At 36.5% G+C, this 8,929-nt stretch overlaps 1 protein-coding gene across 1 annotated transcript; it reads left to right on the top strand.

Annotated features, from left to right (window-relative positions):
* The first annotated feature begins 1,372 nt into the window (after window positions 1-1,372).
* Window positions 1,373-4,556, top strand: ran (RAN, member RAS oncogene family). Its single transcript, XM_005809799.2, has 7 exons — window positions 1,373-1,426; window positions 2,348-2,405; window positions 2,550-2,634; window positions 3,396-3,521; window positions 3,616-3,803; window positions 3,898-4,068; window positions 4,176-4,556. Exons 2-7 carry the CDS (start codon window positions 2,361-2,363, stop codon window positions 4,218-4,220), a joined length of 660 nt encoding a protein of 219 aa, XP_005809856.1. The 5' UTR covers window positions 1,373-1,426; window positions 2,348-2,360; the 3' UTR covers window positions 4,221-4,556.
* The last annotated feature ends 4,373 nt before the right edge of the window (window positions 4,557-8,929 follow it).

Here is an 8,929-nt window from a genome sequence, read left to right as displayed (position 1 = left end):
TACACTGCCTTTTGCTTTAATTTTAGTCACATACTACACAGGACCACAAACATCCAGCTTACTCATAGCAGGTTGGGGGCCTGCTATTTCATTAAATCTGGCGAAGTAGATCAAGCATTTTTGAGAAAAAGTGTTCTTTAACTACTTTTTTCTAAGCGAAGAAAATAGAAAACAGTTGACTGCACAAAGTTAGTACATCAGATGCCTTCCCAACAAGAATCAGAGTATTTTGTTTCATTAAAATATTGCAATTAGTTTTTGAAAAGTATATATTTCTGTTTTTACTTGTTAAATGACCAGTTTCTTGGGTTTTTAATTAAAGACAGGTTGACAATATTGGCCCAAGTGTCAAATAATTTGGATACCCCTGGTTTAAGAACCCCCCCATTTTATTTCTTTGATGCAAAACAGAAGTGGGACATTTTTGTAGTTTGATTTTAGTGCAAAGTTCTTACTTTTACCCCCACTAATACATTATTTTTGGCCTAGCAGTGTTGTGTTTTTAAACTGTTTTATGTCAAATTTTGCACAGTCTTTATAGAGCAATTACTGTGACACAGTAATATATATTTTTTGATTGTATAACTTAAACTTATGTCAGCAATTATAAAGTATTACAGCTTTTTAGTCCACTGGAATAAAGCGGATATTAAACCACGACTGTTTGAATTAATGATATGAAATGATGCACTAATTTTTAAAGGCAGCTTGTAAGTTCAAGCGTAAAAGTCAGCTTACTTTACATACATTGTATGAATTCACAACAAACATTTCAAGGCACTTTCCACGACAGGCACATAAAATTTTTATGTAATTACATACAATCCAATTCACTCCAAATTTCTTTGTTTCTATTAACTTCATAGCAATAAAATGCAGTCAGACCACTTGTTCATACACACACTTGGTTGTTTTACTGTTAGTTTCTATCTGTTAAGCCTGCTGTGTCATATGGAGATGGAGCAAATATAAATTGTTGCTGGAAGATTGTATTTGCCCTGTTATATTATACAGTATTAGTTTCATACGTTTTATATTGGAAAGAAGAATAAGTTTCTCTGCCTGAATTTATTATTTTGAAAATGTTTTATTAGTAGTAGTAGTAGTAGTGTTGTTATTGTTGTTTTTACGGCATTATTATTGCAGTTGAAATACCAAAATCTTCACCCAGCTTCATGTTTTTGTCTGTATCATACTCAGTACTTCATTAGCTTTTTTTACGAAATACCCTTTTAATTTAAATTAAGTAATTTCTTTGACCGCAGATTTTTACTTCTACTTGAGCAAAAGTGTGTGGAATAAACACTTCTCGTACATATTTGCCGCTGCACATGTCACGTGACCAGGGCGGAAACTGACTCATAGTCCACGCTGAATCTCCCGCGAACGCAGCCATTTACTCTTTCCTCTCTTCGTAGTGACACCGGTGAGTCTCTACTTTCCTTCCTCACTGCGGCTCGGCCTAAATTTCAACTTTACATTTGCGCAGAAAGTCAGCCAGAGCAGGCGAAACCTTTCAGGTGCTCATCGGATTCATTAGCCGTTGCCATATGAAAAGCTAGATCACGCCATCGATTTTTTTTTTGCCCTGTGTGTGCTAACTACTAGCTAGCTAACTTAGCCGCTAGCGTGTAGGAAAGAATGGCTTCCATGCCCATGCTATGTTAACATGTTAGCATGTATGGCTATCTCTCGTAACACTGCTTTGTTCTTCAGAACTGTTGGCATCCATGTGTTTGCATCTATTTAGTTTTCAAAACGTATATTCTGAATTTGGACAGTAGTCTTTATACAGCTAGTGGACTGTTGATGATGATTAAAGTTAGCCGCAGTGTGGAACACATTAGCTGCTTCTTCAGGCTGATTGTTCCACTCGAGCAAGAAAAAGTGCGCTCGCTCGTCATATGGCGCACTAAACTAACGCCAGCAGTTGGCTAGCTGCTAAGCTAGTTAGCTGCCCAGTGATGTTTAAACGCGCATCCAAGATTAAGTTTAAAAGTATTTTCCTTAAATTTGGATGCAGAACGCGCTATTATTTGAGACATTTTGAGGCTAGACGCACTAACGTTAACGTAACACTGCGTTTGTTGCGTGTCGGAACGTTAGCGGGGATCGAACATGCTAGAAGAAGTTGTGTGTGTGTGTGTGTGTGTGTAGCAGCCTGATTTCTCAAACATTAAACAAACCACCCAAAGCCCTCGTTGTTGATCTATTCAATATTGCTTTAGAGGTGTAATTAAAATAAATAAAATATGTAATTGCTAACACGGTTAGCCTAGCATGATCAACTGGGAGATAACGGACAAGGTGCAAACTGACCATCCCGCCCTGTTTTTCCTCAACTCAGAAAAGTCGCAACTATGGCTGACTCTATGGGACAATGCGTACCTGTGGCGGTGTTTAAGGTAAGCTTTCGACTCAATAATAGCAATTATATTCTGTTTTATGTCTAGATGAGGGACTCCAATGGTGATGTTGAGGCATTCATCAGTTAGCAGTTGTGAACCGGTACTAGCCAGTTTGGACTAACTACTGTCTGTTCCTCTCAGCTGGTGTTGGTTGGAGATGGAGGCACAGGAAAAACGACTTTTGTGAAGAGACACATTACAGGAGAGTTTGAGAAGAAGTATGTCGGTGAGTATTCCTGTAGGAAGTTCACCAGGCAATCTAATGAAGTCAGAAAACAATATACAGATCATTTCTGTCTGGCGATGCCATTTGTATATTTTTAAATGTTCTCGCGAATGTCTCAGTGATGTGTACTGCTAGAACATCAATGCTAGACTTTACTGCACTAAATATATATAAAGTTATTTAAGTGTCCTTTTCATATCTGGAAATAAAAGATCTAGACTTTATAGACATCCCATGTTCACAGTTACTCTTACAAATGATTCAAAATATAACGATTGCTTTGCTAAGTTTTTAAGGAGGCGTAAGGTTTTATTATAACAATGACCTGCTGAAATATTAAAACGTATTTATGAAGTAAATTTCCGCAAATTTGACTATTTTCTAAGCCAGGTTTAAATTCCTTAAGTTTAAAAACTGTTTAAAAATTAATCAAAATGGGAGCAAATTGGGATTACAAATTTTAAATACATGAAACTCAGTTGGAAATGGTGCACATGGACAGAAAATATTCTACAAATGACTTCATAGGAGTTTGAAGGCTAGGTAAAACAGATCAGTTATCGCCCAATAAAGCTTGTATATTGGAGGCAATATACGAAACCTGGTGGAAAAAAATGAACATCTTCCCTCTAAAATAGAGCTGCACATTGAGTTGCTTCATTAAACCAGACTTGTTTTATCTATACAGGCTTTTAAATATGCACACAGGCCAAATTCTGAAAATGTTTCATATTTCTCATTCAACTTGTCTTCATTTATAGCTACTCTGGGAGTAGAAGTGCACCCGTTGATGTTCCACACCAACAGAGGACCCATCAAGTATAATGTGTGGGACACGGCCGGTCAGGAGAAGTTTGGAGGCTTGAGAGATGGTTACTACATCCAAGGTACTAAACCGCATCTTAAACAGCTTGGATGCAGTTAGGCTGGCCTCTTTCTTTGTGTAGTGCGTTACCTTAATCTTTTTTTATTTCTTAACAGCTCAGTGTGCGATCATCATGTTTGACGTCACCTCCCGAGTCACCTACAAGAATGTGCCCAACTGGCATCGTGACCTGGTCCGTGTGTGCGAGAACATTCCTATCGTTCTGTGTGGCAACAAGGTAGACATCAAAGACAGGAAAGTCAAAGCAAAGAGCATCGTGTTTCACCGCAAGAAGAACCTGCAGGTAATGCATGCTTTCCCGTTTTTATTCAGAGTTTGTTGACTGGTCTAATCTTCATTGGGTCTAAGTCTGTCTTTTGTGATTACTCTCTCCATAGTACTATGACATTTCTGCCAAAAGTAACTACAACTTTGAGAAGCCTTTCCTGTGGTTAGCGAGGAAGTTGATCGGCGATCCCAACTTGGAGTTTGTGGCTATGCCAGCCCTCGCTCCCCCAGAGGTCCAGATGGACCCGTCCCTTGCCGCCAAGTATGAGGAAGAGCTTCAAGTAAGTCTAAATGTGTTTCTATGATGTGAATTTAATCTTGCAGCGCATTGTTTGTAGCTCGTCAAAACCACTCCAACTGGAAGCTTAAACTCACTCTTGTTTTCCAGGTTGCATCACAGACAGCACTCCCAGATGAAGAAGATGACCTCTAACCTGTTTTCTGATTTCCCTACCCTTCTCCCCCGGCTGTGGACAGGAAGTTTTGAGTTTTTCCCCCTTTACTGTAAAATCCCTTTTCAGATTTTTTTTATTTTTGAATTTTTCGTTTTAAAACTTAAGAGAAAAAACTTGGTGCAAAAGTTGTGGTTCTAATTTCACTGTATGACACACCCACCCTAGTGTTGTTGTTTGGCATGGCAACATGCTGCTCTCTTCGTCGTCAAGCACCCTCTTCCGCTGCACATATCCAGCTCACATAATGCTGTTGTACGGTGTACTGGAAGCACTAAGGGGAATAAACTTTGAATAAAAACATTCTCAGTATAATATAATTGTCTTGCCTCAATCATTTTAGATATGATCATAGACCTAGAATATCAAAAGGAAAAATTATGTAAAAGTTATTTCAGTTGTAATACTCTGTATGGGCAAATAAAGGCATGATACTTAATTTGTTCAACAGGCTGAATCCCATTTCAGCCCTTCCCCTTCAGTCTATACTGTGTTCTTAAGGAATGGGGTGTCCCAGTTTAAGTAGGGCAAAGGCTTTTCAAATATGTACTTGGAAAGAAAGGATCTGTGCTTGTAAGTCATACTTACATGTTTACACACTTAAGTGCCAGGGAATAACCCTATGGTGAGCAGTTTTCAGTGCTCATAAGTTAATCCCTTTTTATGTTCATGATACTTGCATTTATCCAAAATGACCTCATTGTTGAATATGCAACACATAATTTGCTTGCATAAACTTCTACCTTTAAATCCACAGAGAAATATTGTATTTTTCTCAAAAAGATGTATTGCTTTAAAGAACATTCATAATGGGGAAATTGTAGCCGAAATGAATGGTTTTTGGGTTTTTTAACAGCCGGTTTGGTTTCTAGACATTAACATTAGTGATGTTTCACTTTTCTGTCCACTTGGTGTCACTGGCGTCCTTGTTTTCCTCAGTTGCGCATTGAACCATTATAATGAATTACGTAACAGTTTTGCTGATCTCGTTCAATGTGACGTGTAATGTCTTTTAACCAGTTTTACTCAATTCACTGAATGAGACCCTAAACCTTTTGATTGTCCATCTAACACAATCATATTTTAATAAAAAAGACATAATTGTTTTAATAAGAAACATGATTGTGTTGTAACATCTGCATAAATGTGCAGCATCAAGAAAGAGTTGCAGTTTGGTTTCTTATCTTACTTTAAAACCATAAGCCTTTTTAAACTGAACTTGCATCACATGGTAGTACGGTGGCGTACTATTGTTACTGCATCTATACTTGTCAGGAAACTATGAATGGTGCGTTCAGGTGACACTAAAAAATGCCGAAATCAGGTTGCATACTCTACGCTTTGCTTTTCTCAGAATTACTGACGGTAAATACAAAGACTGACTAAAAAAAAACCCAAATTTTTTGACAATCTTGTTTTGACTTTCAGGTTATGTCAAGTAAAGGCAATACTTTTGTAACATCACAATCAGTTATTCTATATATACTGTAATGTAAATTGATATCTTGTCAATAAATATTTAAAGATTTAAATATTTATTGACAAGATATCAATGACTTCATTATAATCAAACACTGAAGGCACATTATAAGTTTAATGTTTGTAATAAAATGATAGTCTGTGTATACACCGTGTTCCAAAATATTATGCAAATTGGATTTAAGTGTCATAAAGATTAATTTTTTTGTTATGCTTTTAAATTTATAGATGGTATTGTGTGTCAGGGCTCTTTGAATCACTATAATTAATTTCAGAGAGGTGGGTTGATTAGTTTGTCTGGTGAGCTCAATTAAAGGAAATCTACTTAAGAAGGATGTTCCACATTATTAAGCAGGCCACAGGTTTCAAGCAATATGGGAAAAAGAAAGGGTCTCTGCTGACGAAAATCATCAGATAGTGTAGTGCCGTATGACAAGACATGAAAACATTAGATATTTAACAAAAACTGAAGCGTTATCTTACTGTGAAGAGATTTGTGGCTGATTCAGAACAAAGATGGGTTTGTACAGATAAAGGCATAATGAGGAAGGTTTCTGTTAGACAAATTCATCGGATTAAGAGAGCAGCTGTTAAAATGTCCTTACAAAGCAGCAAACAGTTATTTGAAGCTGCTGGTGCCTCTGGAACCTCAAGGTGGAGGATCCTCCAGAGGCTAGAGGTGCATGAACCTACTATTGCAGAAACGGCCGCAGTGGGCCCAGCCGTACATGAAGATTAATTTTCAACATTGTTGTTCACTGATGACTGCTGTGCAACCCTGGATGGTCCAGATGGACGCAGTAGTGGATTGGTGGTGGATGGCCACCACATCCCAACACGGCTGTGACATCAGCAAAGAGGTGGTGGAGTCAATTTTTGGGCTGAAATCATGGGGAGAGAATCATTGGTCGGCCCCTTCAGAGTCCCTGAAGGTGTAAAAATGACCTCAGCAAAGTATATGAACTTTCTGACTGATCACTTTCACATCCTGCAAAGAAATTCCAGCAGAAACTTTCCACAAACTCACAAGTTCAATTGTGCAGGTGATATCAAAGAAGGGGTCCTATGTTAAAATGTAACTCAGTATGTTAAGATTTTTTTTTATTGAAATAGCTTTTGATTTTAGTACATGTGACCACTTAATGCTGCACATTCAAAGAATGACCTTTTGCAGTTCTTTATAATCCATAGATTGTTTAGAAAATCTGCTGTGCATAATAATTTGGAACAGTGCATTTTGAGTTTTTTTATTTTTGAAAAAATACTGTTGTCATTGGGAGCTTTGTTCAGTAAAATTTGATTTATACTGTAATAGTTCATGACTTGAAAATTATACTGACCATCATTTGCATTGACCATTTAAGAAAATCTGAGAAAATATCACTTGCACAATAATTTGGAACACGGTATAGATAGAAGTTATCGAAATGGGAATCTAATAAAAAATTTAACTTGAGTAGAAAAGTTAAAACAAAATGAGTGGGCCAGTAATTTACAAAAAATTGGTTCATGATTTAAGCTTAGTAATGCAAACTACAAAACAACATATGCAAAAGGATACATTTGATTCTTGTCAAATGTAATTACCATGAATGAAAACGATCTTTAGTGTTTATTGCAAGTGAAGAATGCAAGACTGAATACTGCTGTATGTTGTGAAGCTTGTTCTGATCTTTGTTTTATTTCTCTTCTGATGTTCAAGAGAAGGTCGAAGAAATCTGGAGTGTTACACAGCTTTGATCTAGTTTCCCACATTTACCATAGCAGCTGACTTTATTTTTATTCCCCTCTGAATTCATGTTATTGAAGAGGAATATATTCCTTCATTAGTGAGACAAATGGCTCCAGTTTAGCTAATCTCCTCATTTTACGTGAAATTATTAACTTACATTATTTTACATGATTGCTAACTCTAGTTAGCAATCACAAATTAACCAGTGATCATTATTCTGCATGTATTAACATTGTTGAAAAATTATATCTATATAAATTTCATTATATTTTTTTGAAGCTTCTCTTATTTTGAAATATTGCCCCAGGACTTTCCATATATTTGCTATCCAAAGTGGGACTGTGACTCAATGTTTGCTTCTTTAAATTAACTACAGTGCCTTGCAAGAATATTTGTGCTTTTTGAACTTTTATCATGTTATTGTAATTTAAATATAAAACAGCATTTTACATTTCAGCTGTTAGGTGCCACAGAGGATTGTTAGAGACATTAGTTAACAAACAGCATCATGAAAGACCAAGGACCACAGCAGATAGGTCAGGATTAATCAGAGAAGCAGCCAGGAGACCCATGGTACATTTGTAGCTGAGGTGAAACATGACAACAATTACCAAAGCAACCCACAAAACAGTTTTTGCAGTAAAGAGTAGCAAGAATTAAGGTACTGTCAAAAAAATCCCAAATGAAAAACAATTTGAAACCGAGCCAGAGGTTCAGTATGTAGGAGAATGACCTCAAAAAGACTTCAAGAAAATTGAGAGTTTGTGTACTTGAAGATGCTTTAGTTTTGGTAAAGCATCTTCATGTGTTAGAATCGGCCGTATGAAGTAGAAATCTCCATCTAATTGAGAATTTGTAGGGTAACTGGGTGGTTTTAAGAAGTGCGGACTCAGGCAGGCTAAATTTCATTTTCATTTTATTTATTTAACCAGGTCAAAAACTTCTTGAGATCTAGATCTCATTTGCAAGGGAGATCTGGGCAGAAATTCTGCAGGAAATACTGCAGAATGCAAGTACACTTTTTAGTTATTTATTTTTTCCTGTAAAAAAAAACGTCTTTAAACCTATATTTTATCTTCCATCTCTAATCTTTGCCCTTGACCAACTACAAATAAAATAAAAATAAAATGTAAAAATCCCATCACCCTTTCTCGTTACAATGTGACAAATGTTGAACAAGTTCTGAGTACAACAAAAAAATTTAAGGTACTCTAAGATTAGTTAAATTCAGACATAAAAATCACAGTAAAATCACAACATGACTTTTAAATGCTGTAATTTTATTTAGGTATATCATATTCTTAATTTGATGCTTTTTCCATATTCTCTGATGTTCACAAATAGTGTCAAAAACGTACTGATTCCCAGAAGGAGTTGTTCAACGCTATTATTCCCACAGCACCTAAATGCATCAGCAGTGCAGGTGGCTCAGGGCGTGGCTTTATTCAAGTGAAGAAGGACTTGTTTGCGCATGCGTGA

This window comes from Xiphophorus maculatus, chromosome 23 (assembly GCF_002775205.1).
Source record: "Xiphophorus maculatus strain JP 163 A chromosome 23, X_maculatus-5.0-male, whole genome shotgun sequence".
NCBI classification, from domain to species: Eukaryota; Metazoa; Chordata; class Actinopteri; order Cyprinodontiformes; family Poeciliidae; genus Xiphophorus; species Xiphophorus maculatus.
The sequence above is the reverse complement of the archived record's forward strand: the minus strand, read 5'-3'. Positions and strand labels throughout refer to the sequence as shown.